General features: G+C 31.6%; 1 protein-coding gene across 1 annotated transcript in view; it reads right to left on the bottom strand.

Moving 5' to 3' along the window:
• Positions 1-7,736: 7,736 nt before the first annotated feature.
• LOC115891934 (protein Skeletor, isoforms B/C) overlaps positions 7,737-22,311 on the bottom strand; it is a 41,796-nt gene continuing 27,221 nt past the window's right edge. The window contains exons 6-9 of the mRNA XM_030912545.1: positions 19,187-19,322; positions 13,089-13,379; positions 10,191-10,445; positions 7,737-8,252 (exon numbers count right to left, since the gene is read on the bottom strand). Of these exons, the coding sequence (XP_030768405.1) occupies positions 7,939-8,252; positions 10,191-10,445; positions 13,089-13,379; positions 19,187-19,322 (996 nt within the window). The 3' untranslated portion in view covers positions 7,737-7,938. The remainder of the gene's footprint in view (positions 8,253-10,190; positions 10,446-13,088; positions 13,380-19,186; positions 19,323-22,311) is intronic.

The following is a 22,311-nucleotide window of genomic DNA, read 5'->3' as shown; positions in this document are numbered from 1 at the left end:
TTTTTTAAGAATCATTATACACATGTTAACGTAAACATTTGTTTAACATTTAAAACCCATTTTTTAGTTGTACACTTGTCAAATGTATGTTTTGTGTAACACGAACGTTACAAAGAATTACTAAAGGTTTATATGCATACGTCATGTGTCGTCCGTTGCGCTAATCGTGTTGAGGACGAGAGGTTAAATCGCCCAGGCTCATCAACGTTGCCAAATGTTCACTTTTACTCGGTCGGATATTTCGCCTGTAATTTAAATAAAAACTTACACGAGAAACTAACCAACGCAATCAAAACACGCACAGCAATTTACGGCGTAAAACAACGCTAAACAAATATAAATTAGTAAAAACCAAACCAACCCCAAGAATACTATAGAGATAAGGATAGTTCGATTCCTATCACTAGATAGTTATATTCCTGCACTGTCAGTTTTTTTACGTCATCTGGGGACCGAGTTGAAGTTGGCGCTAAAGATTTTAGACAGTGACAGTTATTTTTGCATTTGACTGACGAGCGCACAGTGCGTTGGAAGATAAATTTAGCGGGACAAAAGCGTTTGGTTAGAAATAAGCCAAAAAATGTGTACTGATAAGAATAAATAGTAGACATTCCAATTGATACAAAAATACATGAATATTCTTTGTATTTCGATACATTTTTATCAACCAAATTTGGTCGTTTTCTGCTCAGCAAGGCAGAGATCATACGAAAACAAAGTATTTACAAGTGCTTATACATTTTATTAGAAAGCCAAATTATGTTGAAGATTGCCAAAGGTATGTACTTTTCTACTGTACGTATATTATTTGTTAAAATCTTTCGTGCCTTTGTTCTGCAGATATCAAACTTTCACTTTTTTTCAAATATCGATATATTGAATGATGTATAGATCTTTTGAGTTGTTTTTTATCAATTAGTTACCAACACAGGTAGTCACAGTCACAGGGAGTTCAAGCTTATAACACGTGAATGCCCAAAAAGATTCATTTCAATCGAATAGTATAAAAACAAAACAACTCCATCAAAAGGCACTGAGTTTAAAAAATTGTCTTAGATACTTACTATATATGAATTTACAATTACCGAGTGTTTAAATTAAAATTAAAATATCTATCTTATTTATTATTTTCAAAATAAAATATATTTTTTTAAAATAAATTATAGAGGGTGTAACAAGATTACAAATTAATTAAAAAAAACTGCTAAAGAGTTTTTTGATATCATAATTTTATGTATTTGGCAATAGTTTACAATACGATTTTTATGTGTCATGTACGAATAATATCATAGTTTTATTATCTTGTATTTATTTATTAATAAATTAAGTTGTTAATAAATAAATAAATTTAACCATATAGTTGCTATATATTAGACCATTTGCTACGTTCTTAGATTTTAAGTCCCAAACATTGCTCTTGAGATTTTGTCCCGCTAGAATAACCATCCGCCGCACTGTGGAGCGCTGGTCAGCGCGTGACGTAGCATTCCACGGCGACTACGACAGCGGCGATTTGACGCGATCGAACAGTCCTTTAGAATATATACAGTCCTTGAACCAACCCCACCAAACAGCTAACCGAACCAACGCAGTCAACCCCACCAAATAACCAACTTAACCAACGCAACTATAACCCCACCAAATAATCTATCCAACCCCACCAATAAGAGTGAAACCGAACGAAATTAAATCACTAGACCAACCTCTCAATCTCGACACTTGTGGACATTTGGCAACGTTGGTACTGGGTACAGCCTGGGCGATTTAGCCTCTCATGTGTTGAGGTATTACCTGTCATTTTTGAAATTATCCCCAATAAAAGTCCACAGTAATCAACGACGCAAGATGCATGCATATAAACTCGCACTAAGTAAAATAAAGAGGTTTATAGTATTTTTATACTAAATATTTACATGGCAAGTGTAAACTAATCAAAGATAACATTTTTTTATTAATATCAATCATTTTGAAAGGCTGCTATCGCTATTTATTATCACTAAGTTCAGTTTTGTATTTTTGTTAATATATTTTTTCATTTATAATCAGTGTTCATGTTTTTACATGATGCCGTTTCAAAAAGCAGTTGTTATTTTTTTTAACTTTATTAGCATAAATATTACAATGATCGTGTACGTGTAAATCACAATTTATAAATGTTGAAATCAAGTGTTTAATGTTGATTCCATATTTTCAATAAATGTACATAAAACTAGTTCACTTGTTTTTATAGATAAAAAAAATAACGTTTGTGTATATAACGTTTGTGTAAAATAACAGGGAAAGGATATTTGATACTAGTATACACTAGCGATGGGAACTATCGAATGGTTACTGAATGAATGATTTCAACTATCGAATGGTTTTATTTGAATAAAATCATTCATTCATTTGTATACTAAAGCATAAGTGACAACCTCGCCGTGCGACTAAATGGTTATCGTTGCGCCACGAGCCACGACTATCGAATGTTTTTGATAAATGAAATTTAGTATTCGTTTGATTTTTGTGTGCGTCAGTGCATTATTAGTTCTTCCAAATTTTTATAACTTCGCCTTGTAAGTACTATGCTATTTTTGCGTTTATTAAAATATTTAAAATACTAAAATAGTTTTTTTTTAATTGACGATTGCGTGCGAAGTGGTCAAAATTTTTCCGAAAATTTGTGTGATTTTCCGTAGCCCGATCTTTCAATTATTTAATTTTATATGGTATATTATGGTTAGGTTAGATTGCATTTTTTTAATGGGAAATTTTGAGAAGTAACAATTTTTAAGAGAGATGAGATGAATTTACAATTAATTTTAAAAATACATATTTGTATTTTGGATGTTTTAATAATATGAATTAGTTGAACTTAATAATCATATTTAAGTAATGTGGTTAAGTAAATGGTTATTGAACTCAAATTTTGGGGTGAGAAAATTAAATTGAAAGTTTTACACGTGCCAATTTAAAAAAAGTTAACAAGGTTTGTATTTTGTTTATGCTAATTCTCTTACATGTAGTTTTTTGCGAAGAAATATTTCATTTATTTTTTAAAGTAAATGCCAGTAAAAGTAAATATTATTTTTATATAGTAATATAAAGTAATAAAAAGTAATATAAATAATTTTGATTTCTAATTTTTTATTTATATTTTCCTTCCATTACACTGCATGCTTAGAAAATTAATAAATGTTTATATTTCGTGATTTTAAAATTTGTTGTTAATATAACAAATTAGTTCTGTAACTATTATTATTTAATAAACCAACGTTGCCATTTAGAGACTATATTATTTTTAAATAGGATCTAATATAAATACTTTTGATTTCTATTTGTTGTTTATATTTTGCTACTACTTAAAGAAATGTTTATATTATTAAATGATTTTAAATTTTGTTGTTAATAGGTATAACAAATTATTACTGTTATTATTATTTATTAAACCAGTCTTTGCTTAAAAACATTAAAAATCATTTTCCTACATCCAAAATAAAAAGTATTATTGCAGTGTAATAACAGAATATTAATAAAAAAATGCAAAACATTAGACATACCATCCCTAACTTTTTAAAGTTTTAAATTTAAAAGTGCTGAGTTTATGATTGTTTCAATTCCTATTGAAAAGCTCATATCTAAAATAAAAGCTTCTTCTAAAACGATATAAGTAGGTATGTCCTTGTTTACGTGCGGTTCGTATTTCTTTTTATTTTATCAATTGCAATCAATAACTATTTAGATAAAAGAAGAAAATTAATTTTAGTGTTCGGCAGGTGTTCGGTGAAATTTGGGTGAGATTGAAATGAGCCAAATAATAGTAGTATTCTTTCGTTCTGAACGAAATGAAAATTTTCACTTAAACTGATTTATTCCTACGTGGTATAGGAAATAACAATGATTTCTGGATTTTTCTATATCGGATCGTTCCTTTCTTTGTCGATTCCCTTTATAAATCAGTTTAAGTGAAAATTTTCAGTTCGTTCAGAACGAAAGAATACTACTAATAGTACTATACTAATTACTAATATTCGTATTCGTCCATAAGAGGTTATGTTTTATGTTCATTTGTAATTCGGTTACCACAGTATAATACAAGATACTACTAATTTTTATCTCGATTATATCGAAAAAGATAATTCGAATTAGTTAATTTTAATTTACTATCGAATTAGTCGTATTATTTAATTCGAATTTTCCCAACACTAATAAATACTACTAATTTTTATCCGATATATCGAAAATTCAGAACGAAAGAATACTACTTGTTCATTTGTAATTCGGTTACCACAGATATAATATAAAATACGTCTAATTTTTATCTCGATTATATCGAAAAAGAATAATATTCTTTGCTAATACCAACTAATACGAATATATGGCAACAGCGCCCTTCATAATGTATTTTCTGTGTAAATACTAGCACCCCAATAAAAAAAAATAATGTGTCCTTATCTTTATTTGACTCCGCAAAAAATCAAAGATGCCGGCTTCTTTCATAGCATTGCCACCGACCGCTGTCGGGTTTCTAGGAAAGAAACAACAGAAATCCAGTTTATATTTCATTAAAATCGATCCTGACGAATAAATGAATTTTATAAATGAATGGTTTTTGCTGCCGAATTACTAGAATACAATATTTCAAGGCAGATGACGCATCTATTCGATAATTTTTATTCGAATAGTTTTCGACGAATGTTTTCTTACTAGCTATCGAATTATTCGAATGAATTGCAACTATCGAATGTTTCGATAGTATTCATTCGATAGTTCCCACTACTAGTATACACAGTGTTCGAATAATGCACTCCAAAATTTAGAGGGTAAATCCTCATCGAAAACTTAGGAAAAAATGTCCTACACACATACTGCATACTGCCATTACTCGCTGACGAACAAAGCAATGAGATTTTTAAATGTCCGGTGCGGTAGACAGATAACATCACGAATCAGGCTTTTCAGTCACAGAAAAGCTCATGAAAGAAAACGCCTTGCGTGACCATCTTCTGATGCATGTCAAATACTCAGTCAGCGAGTAATGGCAGTATGCAGTATGTGTGTAGGACATACTGTTTGACCAGCGGATCTGAAGCTACGGAAGGAATGCGAGAAAAAAAAATCGATATTGCCACGTTTATCTATAAAATTGCAAAATTTCCAGATATGAACTATAAATTTAATATATTTTTATTATATATAATGTGTTTAGCATATATTCTGACGTATATTACTAAGGAATTTTAACGTAGTTCATATTAAACAAAATAAAAACACTAAATCACCACAATACACCAAAACACTTTTACTTTTACACTGGACGCGCGTTTCGCTAACCATGTTAGCATCATCAGCAGATGATTATAAAACTGGGATTATAAAACTCGAGTTTTATAATCATCTGCTGATGATGCTAACATGGTTAGCGAAACGCGCGTCCAGTGTAAAAGTAAAAGTGTTTTGGTGTATTGTGGTGATTTAGTGTTTTTATTTTGCTGTGTAACACCAAAGGTTCCAACCCTCAACTGTAATTTAAGTAGTTCATATTGTTCGATATGTTTTATTTAATAACTTATTTCTTTCATTCTGTATAATCTGCTTATTATGGAAGGTGAAGATTTTTCAAGGATATCATTGGCAAACCGGCATCGCCGCGCATGGCCGCCTATTCATCGAAAATGATTGGCGAGAGTACGTCACAGGATTTGTTACCACGCGGTTGCCATGGCTTTTACGCCTTTTCTATTTGCTATCTTTATCCCCAACTTCACGGTCTCTTCTGAAAAGAGTAGAAATATTGAATACTATTGAAATATCCAGTGGCGGTGTGATTCTTTTGATGATTATTACTTTCTTTCATTATTTTATACCGGTTATCCTAAACTTTATTCCTATATTTTTCGTATATTTAGTAGTTAAGTTGTGTTATATTGTTTTGTTATCTTGTTATAATGTTTATTGTTCGTAGTTTTTAATTATTAATATTAAGTTTGATCGTATATTTGTGTTTTAAAGTGAATAAATTTGTTAAGGGTAAGACGCTACATAGCCAGACAAGAGAAATAATAGCTAATTTATATAGGTAAGTAGAATAATAATAATAATAATATAATTATTAGAATATTAAAATTAAATATTGGCTAAAATGAAAAGCACGCAATTTACCTAAATATTTTAGCTAAACTAAAATAAATATAAATAAACGTGGATGAAATCTCATTTGGTTTATTTCCTTGTGTTCATAATAGGGTTTGCGACGAAGAAGCTACAGAGAGTTCGCTTAAGTTGCCGCTTAAACGTAAACTTGAGCGGATCTCTTTATACTTGAATAATAATATACGGATACGGATAATATACGGAACTTGATCTCTTTATACCGGAGTTAGCGTATCTGTTATAAAAAAATTCACACAGAAGATAAAAAAAGGCTGGAAACTAACCCCGATAAAATGATATCCAGCCCTGGAAAGAAACGACCACGTGAGACTGCTGTTGAAAAGCTCGACGACTTTGATTTCCAAGTGAAGAGAGGATTTCCAAGTGAAGTGAGAATTTGATAAATAGATTTTATCTCGAATTCAAAGTCGTCCCCACAATTAGAAAGCTTTTGCAAAAATTGTAGGAAGAATCGAATTTTCCTTTGACAGGGAAACAACAGGCTAAAAAATACATATAATAAATATAAATAAATAAATATAAAAACACTAAAAAGTGCTGGTGGAGCGATACCATATCTGGTGTAATAGGCAATATTGGATCTACTGGTGAATAAAATTATGTTTTGTTTGCGCTTCCAAAGTTAACTATTTTCAAGATTTTTTTTACTGGAAATAGAAAATAAATATACCTCAAGACTCAGTCTTGATCATCTGCTGATGGTGCTAGCATGGTTAGCGAAACGTGAGCCAGTGTAAAAGTAAAAGTGTTTTGGTGTATTGTGCTGATTTAGTGTTTTATTTTGCTGTGTAAGACCAAAGGTTCCAACCCCCAGCTGTAATTATTTCTTCTATTATATTAACAACACATAATAATAAAGTGATTCAAAATATTTAAGGGAGCTTTAATAAAAGATTTTAGTGTTAAGTTAGTTTATCTACTAACTCAACAGTAACGATTCAGACAGCATAAAGTTTTTTGAAAAAAAAAATATTAATCTGAATATTATATTTATGATACACATTATTTTCATAAAACACCGTACGTCCATACCTATTTTATGAATGAAATTGGGCGTGTTTTGTTTACAACTGCGTTCCCCTGCCGATACCCCGTAGCTTCAGATCCGTTGGTCACACTATATGTTTATATGGGGCCGGAAAATGCATAGTTTAAAGATACAGAAAATCAATTTTAAATTTATTATTTTTAATATAATTAAAAAAATCAATTTCTTCAAAGTTTTAACATCAACTTTGAAAAGATTGATTTTTTTTAAATTATGTTAAATACCATTTTTTTAATTTTCTTCAATTCACAAACATAAATAACACATTGTAATTTGATATCAAGTATTTTACTACCTTACTCTAGTTGCAAATGGAAATTGAAATTTACGTGTTTAAAGGTTTTTAATGGGATTCAGGGACCTACAATGAATTGTTTTTTTTTCTCGAAAACAGTTCTATACAGAGTGCTACAAATTCGAGGTACCAGCACTGGTATCTCGGTAACAGTAATAGATACGAACATGGTTAAATTGGGGCATTGGTTTTTTTCCTTGAAACAGACAACTATTATCTACTCGAAATAACTAAAAAATATCAGATTGAATAGTTTATTATCGGCATACCAAAGAAGCAGTTTTTTTTCAGGTGTATTGATTATGACATATAATCAAGACCTGCATACTAAACTACAAACATTTTAACTAATTCATAAATATTCAAAAATGTATAACACTTGTAGGGCTTCAATATAATTTACTTAAAACTATGGCAGTCATCTGGTTGTTTAAATAAACAATTAAAATAATTGTTTAACAAACAATAATAAGAGGATGAAGAATGAAAAGAAGTCGAGTCTTGATTTGGAAGATCCGCTGGTCCGTTGATTGAAACTATCTATGATGTGAATCTTCCATCCCATGTTAGCTTGAGTGAACGAGTTGTAGTAGACTATATCCGGCCAAGTGTTATTTGGCGTAAATTCCAGTATGCCTGGTTCTCCAGACTCGCAAGTCCAGATCAGGGAACGATTGAATTTTTTAAACGATTCAAAATCGTCGTCCAGTCTTCGATCGTGATCATCTCGATGTTTGGACAGGCAGAGAGGTCCAGCTAGAAATGATATTTATGAGTTATGAATTTATATACAGGATGGCGCACCTCATTCGCCTCGGTTGATTATACGAAAACGGAAATAAATGTACACAATTTAAAATTATTTTGAAATGTACAGGGTGTGTCAGAACTAAGATCCATACCAAAGTTATATATTTTTTCTTATGGAACACACCCGGTATTTTATTCCATTTTTGAATACTAGAACATTAAATAAGGCATTTATTATAAGGGTTTAATATGTTTAAAAGCTTTGGGTTTTGAGATAATTAAAGATATTTAAGTATGCATGCTATAATAAAAAAGTTTGTCAACACCTTGTACATTAATTTTCAGAATTAATTCTTGTGCTGGCTTTCAAGCCAGCGAAATAAACTTTATTACAAAATTTGATTGCTTCTTTAAATGTATACAGGGTTATCAAAAATTGTTGGTCTATTTTAAATATTTATCTTACATAAAAACTTCGTTATTTCAAATACAACACTATGTATTTTTTGAATAAGTCGAAGCATATTTAAATGCTCTTTCAAACTATATTAGGGTTTCCTCTACCTATCTGGCTCAGATTTTGAATAAAAATCGATTTTTCAATAAAATTGTAATCAAGATGGCTGCATGGTGTCGTCATGGTAGTTTTCTAGTGACACTTAGTAGCTATTTTCAAAATCCACATTAGTTTATGGACTTTATTTAAATTTATAACAAGTGCTTTTTATTTAATTTACCTACAATAAGGTTTATAAGTAAGTATTTATTATTTTATCAAGAAAAATGAAGCATGAATGCTCAAAGATATCCAAACAAGAATTTTCTTGACAAGCGTTTCTTTGAAAAACTACTTTTCTTATTTCGCAGAGCTGATAGTGTGGTATATGGAGCACCTATTAGGTAGAAACCTGTCGTTGGAAGTCAAGAAAATGAATTTGCCTTAATTGGCTCTTTTATAGAAAAACCAATATATCTACAAGTCATCGTAATATAAATCAAAGAACTACTTCTTTATATTTCTTGATAAAATAATAAATACTTACTTATGAAACTACTGTAGCTAAATTAAATAAAAGTGTTAAACTAAACTGTTATAAATTTAAATAAAGTCCATAAACTAATGTCGATTTTGAAAATAGCCACTGTCACTAGAAAATAGCTGTAAAGTTTATTTCTTTGGCTTAAAAGTCAGCACAAGAATTAATTCTGAAAAGCAATGTCTGTGGCAATGTATAGCGTGTTGACAATCTTTTTTATTATAGCATGCATATGTAAATATCTCAAAAACCAATGCTTGTAAACATATTCAACCCTTATAATAAATACCTTATTTTGTATCATAAGAAAAAACATAACGGTGTGGATCTTAGTTCTGACCTACCCTGTACACTTCAAAATAATTTTAAATTATGCATGTTGTCTTCCCACATATACCCATATTTTGTTTCTACATCTTTCCGTTTTCGTATAATCAACCGAGGCGAATGAGGTGCGCCATCCTGTATATATTAATATAGTATCTATTAAAATTGCTTAAATTATTTATTCAAGTAATTTTTGTATATGGTATATACAGGGTGTCCTAGAAATAAGTGCAGATATTTTATCTGGTAGTATAGTTCGACCCCAGAAACAAACTCAACGAGTTTTTTTGCGAAAAAAAAAATGTTGAAAATTTTATATTTTTCTTGACATTTTTTAATGATTTTTTATCGATTCTATTTCCCTTAAAAAGAGGAAAACCTGTAAGTAAATAAATAAACAGTGCTTTGCTGTTTGCCTATCTTATTACAATTAAAAAAAAGATGTTAGATATCTAGACAAGGGCTTCAAATATATGTTTTTGCGTAGTTTTTGGTTGTTAGTAAAATGTTCTTTCATTAAGGTTTTTATAACAGTACATGATTTGATTAATAGACAATGGGGTCATATTTTATAAGTTACCTGCGGTCGGTCGTGGTCTTCCTCTTCTCGAATACTCAACACCAGTTAAAACTCTGATTTTCGACTGAGCTTCGTCGGTTAATCTATCAAATCCGCCATGCGGATCGTCGGTAATGATCATTGGATGATAATATTCAGGGCTGTGCGGGTTATTACCACCATACACTTTAAAAACATAAGTCAAGCCTCTTCTTAACCATAATTCTGGTGCCAGTAGACCATTTATGTACCAAGCGAGGGCTGTTGAGGTATGTTCTAAAAAATATTAATAAATTTTGTATATTATAATATATTCTCGCTCTTTCTAAATACGAATATGGGCCAATCAACTAAATGCTAACTATTCTATGGAAGACTAGTGATGAGCCAGACTGGTCTTAATCTGGAGCAAAAAGCAAGACCAAGACTAACGTTTTATCTGCAAGACGAAGACCGACGCAAGACTTCCAGCATGCAAGGTCTTTTTCAGGTCCTTTTTCAATCATTTTTCATAGATGATAATAATTTAAACACATAACGAAATTTAAATATTTTTTTAATGACCTAAAAGTCATTTTACAAAAGATTTAAGTCTTTTTAGAAAAGATTTAGGTCTTTTTTCATATATTTTTATCGTAAATTTTTAGCAGTGGCATCAAACTATGTGTTTACCATCTTTAGTTTCATAAAAAAGTAGCAATTGTAAAAACCGTATCGTTGTACCGCTGCTCATAAACTAGAAACCCTGTGAAACACATAAAAATGGGACAACCTGTACAAAGTACCACAAAATTTAATTTTATTTAAGTTGTTGATGTTTTTATATATGTGTTTTTATGTCCTTGATGCATTTATTTTTTTATTGTTTATTATAGTTGTTTATATAATATTTTATTCTAATCTGTATTTACAATAAATTAATATAGCTAATAAAAAATTGATCAAGTACTCGCGCACGAAGGGTTCCGTACCATTCATTATCTATACAACATTAGACACTATATTATTATAAACTTTTTTTCCGATTTAGCTGAAATTTTGAATGCGCGTATAAGTAATTTAAAAAAAAATAAGAAACACATTACTAAAAAGTGTATCAATCAATAATAAATATGTAAAAAGTAAAAATAAATATGTAAAAATTAAAAAAAAAACATTAAAAAAAGTCGCCTTGACTAACGCTTTAACCACGCCGCGCCGGTCACCGAGGACTTGAAATATTTTATGTAAAATTCTTACTTAAAATATAATGTTTAGTAAAAGTAATTTTTTATTTATAAACATTTATTTAATTCTGTTTATAGTATTTGTTCTTATAGCGCCAACATAGATAGATATGAAACTTAATAGTAAAATTTTGGGTCAAAGCGCCCCTCCGTGTTCTTAGTAGAGACTACGTTTAACCCACCGCCTTCGCCTTTTCTGCTGTAAATATTTTTTATGTTTATATTTGATTTCAAAGGATTTAGTTTTAAAGTTACACTGATATATTAGTATATCAGAGTAACTGTAAAACACATAAGAATATATATATATATTTACAGTTTATTAAATATAAATTTTGACTACAAAGGTAGAAAGTAAATCACAATATTTGACAAAACTTATAAGTATACCATTTTTACAGTTAATAAATAATAAAACTATTTCTGACTATGATGATATTTAAAATTTAGATGAATAGAATATTAAAAAAACATACCGGTATTTGCAGACGCAGGCCAAATTCGAAAACCAAAATTTCTGCGAAAATCGTTTTTTTTTCACAGAAAAGGTATTTTTGATTTATCAGCAATCATTGTCAAGTTGACAATATACAGGGTTTTTTTCTAATTAGTCTAAAAATTGTGGTGTGATTCCTCATGTCTTCTTAAAACAATTTTATATAACCATTAGGTCCTAAAGTACTTCCTTTCTGATCTACAGGGTGTTAAAAATTCAAAAAAAAATCGATATTTTGCTTAACATAAATGGTACACTACTGCTTTTCTAAAGAAAATATATTTTTCTTGACTGGCCATCCTTTTCAACAAAATTGATCTTTTTAGGTTTTTCTTGTTCATCAAACGGTTGTCGAGAAACAAATAAATATGTAATGGAAATGTTTCTAACGATTTTTATATTTTTTAGATTAGTTAGGAAACACCCTGTATATGCATATCACAGGCAACCAAATAAACTAGTAACCTCTAAAAATTATTTTTCCTACCACTAGCGACGTACCGTGTTTTTAGTGAGTACTAAATTATTTTATCAAAATTTCACCATATAAGTTTCCAGGCAATGAACATAGATACATTATCTGTAAAAATTTCAACTGTCTAGCTATAACGGTTCATAAGATAGACCTTTGTGACAGACGGACGGACGGACAGCGAAGTCTTAGTAGTAGGGTTCCCGTTTTTACCCTTTGGGTACGGAACCATAAAAAATCGGTAATGGGAAATAGTACATGCATGAAAATTAATATTAACATTTAAAAAATAGGTATTTAAATTGAATTCTAGTTGTCTTGATTTGGGGGAAATTATATTGATTTAATTCATTTTACTGACAATGCAGATTATCATGATTTAAGTAAAAAAAAAGACTTAAATAACGTTATATTGAATTAAGTCTTTACAAAAATGAGTTAACTTGAGAAAGAAAATGACTTAAGTCAAAGATCTGATCTTAAGACTTAAGTCTTTTTAAAACTGACTTGTTGCAGCTCTGAAAGTGTTTTTGTAAAAATTCATTAAAAATGCAAGACTTCCAAGAGTCTTGCAGCAAGACCAAGAACAAAACTGGACCCTGCATGACCAAGACCAAGCGAGTCTTGCTCTTGCATTTGCTCATTACTATGGAAGACGAAGCGTGAGAAAGTGAACAATTAAGGAGACGACCATGATGCTTTCTCTATAAATAATAAATACTCACTCGTTATAGTTTGATATCCCTTTTTAGCTCCAGATGGGCCGATGGTACTTCTAAACACCCGTACGGTTTTGTCAAAAATCTGCCCTTTACTCCAGGGTTCTCCCACTTGTGGTTCGGACCTCGTAAAGGAATAGCAATTATTTTGCGGTTCTTTAGGATTGACTTCGATGGTTATATTGGTTTTCGGGTAGACATCGTGGAATGCCGGTTCTTTATTTTCGTCCAATTTGCCCATCGCCCAAACGACATAAATGGTTCCGTTGACAGGGATATCTTTATCTCCATTATCGGCTAAAAAAAGATTTTATTATTCTGTATTAATTATATAATATCTTATAATTATTATTCTCTATTAAATAAAAAATCTTCTTTTTTATTTATTTAGAACCGCTTATAAAATAAAATCCCAATGTTTTTTTTTAATTCGACTATTTAAATATCTCAGTAGAAAACATTCTAGTTAGTGGGGCGTTCATTAATTACATGAGTCGAATTTCCCATTGGTGAGATGTTTTTTTTAGTACAAGAAATTTGCTTTATTATTTTTATTAATCTGAAATGGTAGTAATAAGATTAAATAACACTTAAATTGGGAACTACTAAAATTAATAGAGAACATTCATTCAAATTCAGTCCATGGAGATTAGTGAGACAGGAGACATTACTAAGGTACTAACAGACACAGGAGGGACTGTTAGTACGCAAAAGCCTATCTCGGAATAATATATATATATATATATATATATATATATATATATATATATATATATATATATATATATATATATATATATATATATATATATATATATATATATATATACAGTGGCGGACAAAAAAGTATGAAGATTTTAATTCCTATTTTATCTCATCAAACAAATAATACAGCTTAAATATTTTCGTATGCTAACAACCGCATAAATATATCAAATATTCACAAAGATAATTTTTATTATACCTACATTGTTTATTTTTATCAACATATTTTGTTTACGCCTCGGACAAAGGTATGGAAGCTTTTTTCTTGTTCATATTTTTTGCTGTTGTGATCGATTTCATTTGGTTTCATTTTATTGCAAAGGCAAGCAACATATTGTTAAAATGGGTAAAAATAAGAGCTGATAGGGACTTACGCAGAGTTATAGAGTTAAAAAATAGAGGTGCTAAACAGTGTACAATTGCCAAATCATTAATGATTTCAGAAGGAACAGTTCGAAATTTTAAAAAGTATCGAACATTGGGGAGCTACAACTAACCGGCCAAATCAGGACGTCCCCGAAAAACATCCCTTTTATAAAAATCCATTAAAAAAGATTTCTCTAGCAGACCCACAAATCTTCACTGCAAATAAAAGAGGAAATCTGTGACAATTTCAATATCAATGTTACTGATCGCACCGTGAGACGGCATTGAGTAAGACTTCTGGAAGAGTGGCCGTTAAAAACCTTTGCTCTCAAAGAAATCAGGTACAGAATTCGGTTTGCCCAAAATCATTTAAATTGGACATCTCAAAATTGGAACACAGGGCTCTGGAGTGATGAGAGTAAATTTAAAATATTTAGTTCTGATGATCATTTGTGAAGGCCAGTAGGTAAAAGATATATGATGCAAAGTACCAGAAGCCAACGGTAAAGCATGGTGGTGGCAGCGTTATGATCTGGGGGTGCTTTTCTCGAGCTGGGGTTGGTCCGCTACTAAAGATAGAGGGAAAAATGGATCGCTTTATGTACAGGGACATTCTGCAAAATAACATGTTACCATTTGCGGAAGAAGAGATGCCCGTAATATGGAGATTCCAGCAGGACAGTGATCCCAAACACGCCTCACGATTGGTAAAAAATTGGTTTTTGGAGGCAAACGTGGATGTTTTGGAATGGCCTTCTCAGTCGCCAGACTTAAACCCAATTGAACAGCTTTGGGAGCATTTAGAAAGAAAAATTCAATTAAGGGTTATTCACAATGCGAAAGATTTGTGGGAGATGCTCCAAGATGAATGGCAGAACATTCCTTTGGAAATTTGTCAAAACCTTGTGGATTCCATGCCAAGAAGATGTAAAGCAGTCCTTCAGGCCAAAGGTTACGCAACTAAATATTAGATTTTAGGATTTGTTTCTTTATAAAATTTTCTTTCCATACTTTTGTCCACAGTAATTTTTATGTTTTTTGGTAAAAGAAAAATATATAAATATAATAATATATAAATTATTTTTGAAAATTAAAACTAAATATCCATATATTACAAAACGCTGTTTCATTTAATATATTTAAAATAAGTTGTTTAAAAAGAAAGTTACACAAAATATTTTAGAAAAAAAATCTTTCCATACTTATGTCCATCACTGTATATATATATAAGCTTTGGTCAAAAAATCATGTGCACTCACCAGGAAAATTACAACAATGCTATAAAAATCGAAATCGAATATGTAGCGGAATTCAATTACCTCAGCAGTTTGATTTCGGAAAAAGCCAATATCGAATCTGAAATTTAGCACAAGATTAGCAGCGCCTCGAGAGTATTCTGCAAATTAAGAGACATGGTTTTCTACAATTATGACTTGAAAACAAAAACGAAACTTACAGTGTATCGAGCAATAACACCCCCCCCCCATATTATATGGAAGCGAAACCTCACACGTCATTGTTAAGTTTGAAGGCTTATCAATGTTGTAACGATGAATAGATTAAATATTAAAAAAAACAGAGCCGTACTTGAAATTAGTTTAAATAAATTGTGCTCAAATGTCCGAAACAAAAACAAATATTTAGTGTAGCATATCATTGTACGCAGGAGACCGAGTTCTTTCAAAATCTGAAATAAAAAATGCAGGTCCCTACTTAAAAAAATTAAGTTGGCCTCTGTATCTCACAAATTATCAGCTAATTTGAAAATATAAAAATACTGTCAGATAGCTTTTATAAAGTGGCTATGAGAATGTGCAATTAGTTCTTTGATTTTCTTTAACGTAATGACAGGAAAGAAGAAAATTAATTTTCAAAAAAATCCGTTTTTTTTCCAAAAACCTCAGCAATCCTAGATATTAAAAAAAAAAATTTGATGGCATCTTGGTGAACATCCCAAAGGGCAACTTTGCTCCAATTTAACAATGTTCGTATCTATTACGATTACTGAGATATAAATGCTCGTACCTCGAATTTGTAGCACCCTGTATAGATCTAGAAAAATAGTATATCTTTCATACATACTATGTATAAAAAGAAGGTTGCAGGAATTTTCGCTGCGAAAAATATATTTTTCATAAAAAAATTTTGCCTGGTCTAAAATGGTTAATCCCGTTTATACTCTTTTCCAAATTTCCATACCATTTTAGAGAAAATTAAGAAAAACATGAAAATATTGTTGACTTTTTTCGAAGTCCTAAAAATCAAAAAGCGTTCTATAGTAATATCAATTCGATTTCATTCTTTGATAGACGGTTATTATTAATTTTGATTAACGTCATATTCTTTGTTGTTGTTAAAGTATATCGTATTTTACGATAACTATCATCATCCTTTTCCTAGCATTGAACTAAATAAATTTTGAGCTTCTTTTAAAACAACAAAAAAATATTAGTTGTTGTTAGTTAAATAAAATTCCATGAATAACAATCTATCAAAGAATGGGAGCGAAACCTGGGTGCCGTACCGCCGACACAAGAACGCATTAAACAAGTTACAACAGAGACACCTTAGACAACTCTTAAGAATCCGGTGGTTCCATCATGTCTCAAACGTATCGGTCCTTGAAAAAGCTAATTGCGAGAGTATTGAAGTCATGGTTACAAAATCCCGCTTAAGATGGGCTGGTCACGTATGCAGAATGCAAGAAAACCGCATACCAAAATCTTCAGCAGTTCACAATAGAACTCAATGGAGAAGAATTGTAAACTCAGTTAACAGCGACAACCAAAAAGTAAAGAGGCAACAAAGCAATGAGATTTTTGAATGTCCGGAGTGCGGTAGGCAAATAACATTACGTATCGGGCTTTTCAGTCACAGAGAAGCTCATGAAAGAAAACGCTTTGCGTGACCATCTTTTGATGCGTGTCGAATACTCGTCAGCGAGTAATGGCAGTATAGTATATAGTATCAAAGAATGAAAACGAAGCTATAAACCATAGAAACACGTTTTGATTTTTCCATATTTTCATATATATATATATATATATATATATATATATATATATATATATATGTATATATATATATATATATATATATATATATATATATATATATATATATATATATATATATATATATATATATATATATATACTACTTTCAGAGATATATATATATATATATATATATATATATATATATGTATATATATATATATAGCATATATATATATATATATATATATATATACATAATATATATATATATGTATATATATATATATATATAATAACTAGCTATATATATGTAATAATATATATATATATATATATATATATATATATATATATAATATATATATATATATATATATATATATATATATATATATATATATATATATATATATAATTGTTTAATGCGTTCATCTGCCGGCGGTACAGCGCGGCACCCAGGTTTCGCTTCCATATAATATTGGGGGGTGGGGGGGGGGGGTGTTATTGCTCGATACACTGTAAGTTTCGTTTTTGTTTTAGAAAACAATGTCTCTTAATTTGCAGAATACTCTCGAGGCGCTGCTAATCTTGTGCTAGATTCGATATTGGCTTTTTCCGAAATCAAACTGCTGAGGTAATTGAATTCCGCTACATATTCGATTTCGATTTTTATAGCATTGTTGTAATTTTCCTGGTGAGTGCACATGATTTTTTGACCAAAGCTTGGTATGTCCAGGTATATGAGTTCAGCATTTCTTATAATTGCTGTAACGTTTTGGCAACTAAAGCACCGTTATCAGTGTATTGAAGTTTTGTGATGAATTTACTGCGTGTTTTTGCCCTGAGTCTTTTTATGTTGAACAGACCGTCTCCGTCGTAGTATCTGTATCTAATGTCCAGTCCTCTTTCCTGTAGTTTACTGTCCACTATAATAGAGAGTGCCGCCATGAATATATTGAACAGGAGAGACGCTAAGACACATCTCTACCTAACTCTTGTATTTGTTAGGAAGGGATCGCTCAGTGATCCGTGATGGTGACACTCTTGACTTGTTATGGAGACTTTTACACACTGTAAGACATTTGTTGGGTGCTCCGAACTTTTGCATAATAGCCCAAAGTGCATCTCTGTTCACAGAGTCGAAGGCTTTTGTTAGGTCGATGAATGCAACATAAATTTTACTCTGCTGCTCGTTTACTTTTTTCTCTAGTTGGCGGACGGCGAATATGAAATCGAAAAAAAAAATCGAAATTTGCGATTCTATGAGATTTTTTTTCACCAGTATGCAAGCAAGTTAAAACCCAAAACAGATGAAACGAAAACATATAGGAGAATTAGAATCCGCAATAAAAATAAAGCAAAATCATTGGGTTCGTCTTCAAACCAAAAACAAAAATGTTGTGCCCGGTTTGGTGTGAAATATATGAATGTTCTCCTGAAAATGACTAGATTCAGCGCATGACATGTAAAAATTGGTTCTATGAGGGTACTTTGGAGTTCTTGAGTACTTTGGATTACTTTGGATTGAGACCTATGACACATCTATGACGATTCTGAGGATTAGGGCAATGTGCCACTGGCGCATCTAGAGATTGAGTCAGGGAGGAGTAGTAGCAATATTTAATAAAAGTACTAGATTTAAATCTGTTCCTGAGTAGAGTTGTTACCTCCATTGTATGCGTCCCTGCACTACCCTGCAGTGTGTGTACTCTAAGAAGACCATATATGCGTTTTTTTCTAATATTATATTTTTTCTTATGAGAAATGAACATTCCACGTTATATTTCATTGTAAGACACTATATAGTGTGGAAGAAAAGCTCTAATCTAGATATAGGTAGTTTTATAGAAAAATTGTCTTCTTGACACGCTAAGTATACTCTTACACTGAATATAGATATTGTGAATTATTTAGAATTAACTGGGATGTAGCCACAACCTATAACCATTAGTAAAATTTATATATTTTACTTACGTGATATTAAAAATCTTCTGAACGTTATGGTATTTACTCCATTTTCTCTGACAGCTGTGTTCATTTGATTGCTATCTTGTCCGCCAACCATTTCGTCTTTACATACGCCTTTATATTGACCCAATACTTTTACACACTAAAAATAGACCATGTAAGTTATATTGTTTAACTGACGTTATAAATACCTACGGTAGTCCCCGGATTGTCTTTACAAGAGGAAAAACTTTTTTATTTTTGACATTTTGAGAAAAATGCATTCTTCATAAAAAATTTTGCTTGTTCTAAAATGGTTAACCTGGTTTATACTTTTCCAAATTTCCATACCTCTTTAGAGAAAATTTAAAAAAACATGAAAATTCTTTCTAAAGCGGCCTACACACGTAACGATTTATCGTACTGCGCTTTGAACTGCAGATCGTAAAGAAAATCGTACGGCTCATAGTACAGCCATTTTTTGTACACACGATGCAACACATTGTACTGCCGCAGTTCAGATTATTCACTTTTCGTCGAGAAGGGCTACCGTTATGTCAAGAATTTCAAATGAGAAAGCTGCCGTGTTTGTAGCTACCGTATTGCTGATAGATGAAGATGATGAACAAAAAGAAATCAAAAAGCGAAAACGGTGTAAAAAGTGGTTGATGGAAAGAAATATTCAAAAAAAAAATAAAAAAATAAACAAAATTTCATAACTGGAATTTCTTTTCATTTTATTTGCATAATCTTTTGACTTCGCATTCCATAGGCATCTATTTTCTTTATATAAATCAATAAAGTCTTCCCAGAACGACTTATTTTTTAAATCCATAATATTCATTAAACCAAATACAAATAAAAATTATATCGTAACTGCGCGCTGCGGCAGGGAATACACTACACACGTTCAAACTTGCGTTCAAACCCCACCCCAGACACGACCCGTTGATACGATATTTTACGGAAGCTCCGTACTGCATACTGCAAACCATCCAATTTCCCTACACACGCTACGATTTATCGTTAATGCGGCAGTTTCGATGGATATCGTACTGCATGCAGTACGATAAATCGTTACGTGTGTAGGCCGTAAGTCCTAAAATTTATAAGGCGTTTCTATGGTAATATCATTCCGAATTCATTTCTTGATAGATTGTTATTCATTTGTTATTGATAGAATTTTAATTAACATCATCTTTTTGCTGTGTTAAAATGTTAAAGAAGCACAAAATTTATTTAGTTTAATGGTACGGAAAGGGTGACAATATATATCGGAAAATTTAATAGTTTAACATCAGCAAAAAATATGACGTTAATTAAAATTAATAAGAACGATGTATGAATGAAATCGAAATGATATTACCCAAGGAACGCCTTTTGATTTTTGGGAACTTCTTAAAAAATTCACCATATTTTCATGTTTTTCTAAATTTTCTCTGAAAGGGTATGGAGATTTGGAAAAGTATAAAGGTTGATTCTCATTATACCTTCCGTTTCCATTCCATATCCATTTCATTTATTGTATTGACGCTATACGTAAGCTTCCTTTCCGTATCAGTTCCATACTTTTTACTGTACAATTTATATAATTACGAAAGTTTTATTTTAAAAATTTGTGTCTTTTGAAAAAGGTAATACATTTTATTTAAGAGGTGAAAGAATAAATAAATATCAGCAAAATGTTAACAGAGCTGGTACAAATGTAAGAACTTGACAACGCTGTTTCCGATAAGCTGGAATGGTATCATGTTCTGTGGAGAAGAGGTTAGATATCAGAAAATGCTCAAGGTGCTGGACTTATGACCGTGCAGGAAATGAATGTTCTGGACCGGACAGATCAAAACTCTGTCTTAACTGCGGCAAGGAGGGCCATCAAGCCAAGGCATGTACAGAAGAGGCATACTGCCTGATATGTGACGAGCAGGGTCACAGCGCCAACACTGGGAGGTGCGGGGCGTTCAAAAAAGCGCTAAAGACTGCTAGAAGGGCAGAGAAAACAAGCGGAACCCTCCAGTCTCAGGTTAGCCAGAACTGAGTCCAAACATTTGAGGAAAATCAGCGCCTTCTCAGTCCTCCAGTTAAATATGGATAGGAGGGGGCAGCATATGACCTCCTTCTGCAGTATATGAGGACTCACAAAATCAACTTGATACTGGGTCAGGAACCCAATATATATGCCAAAAAAAATAACACCTGTGATATTGACTGTGATAGTTTTATACGAACAAACCTAGGAGATAAGTTTAATATTGTAGACTACGTGTCAGGTACAGGCTTTGTGTGTGTTGAATATACAAATATGTTAGTGTTTTCGTGTTATTTTTCACCAAGTAAACCCATCGATCTCTTGAATGATTTATTCTATGAGATAAATGCTGTGATACGCTCGAGGAAGAAGGAAGCCATAATTGGGGGAGACTTTAATGCCAAAACAAGGATTTGCGGCTCTGGGATCCAAAATGCAAAAGGCAGGATTATCGAAGAGTGGATCGTGTGCAATGATCTTGTAGTTGTGAACCAGGGTAATACGCCCACTTTCAAAAACGCAAATGGCGAATCAATAATAGATATTACCGTCGCAACTCCGGGAATCAGTAGACTAGTGAGAAACTGGCGTGTGATAACTGAGGAGGAAAGTCTAAGCCTACATCGTTACATCAGATTTGACATACAGATTGTTAATCAGATGAAGGACAACGTGGTCGCAAAGATAAACGGATGGAGGACAACAATAAACGGCTTACAAAAGATAAGTACCTATTGTGAGGAGAACGGACTGAAAATGTAAACGCCATCCCCAGAAGGGCTAGACAAACGTCTCAGAAAGTTGTGTAATTCCTTTCTCCCCAGGAAAGGAATAACGGACAAAAAACAAATGTACTGGTGGAATAATGAGATTGCTGAAAAGAGGAAGATTTGTATTAAAGAGAGACGGGTATTAACAAGAGCAAGAGAACGCGAGATGGACCCCGAAGCCGTGGAACAGGCGCGTACCAACTACAGCATAGCCAAGCACAGTCTTAAAAAAGAAATCCTTAGGAGCAAGAAAAGGAATTGGCTAGAGCTCTGTGACGAGCTTGAGTCCGATGTTTGGGGCAAGGCTTACCAACTGGTAATGAGAAAGTTTATCGGCCGACGCAACGCTCCCG

This window comes from Sitophilus oryzae, unplaced genomic scaffold, assembly GCF_002938485.1.
Source record: "Sitophilus oryzae breed Bouriz unplaced genomic scaffold, Soryzae_2.0 scaffold_1203_pilon_pilon, whole genome shotgun sequence".
Classification (NCBI taxonomy): Eukaryota; Metazoa; Arthropoda; class Insecta; order Coleoptera; family Curculionidae; genus Sitophilus; species Sitophilus oryzae.
Note: the sequence above shows the minus strand (reverse complement) of the source record. Positions and strands in the feature narration are given on the sequence as shown.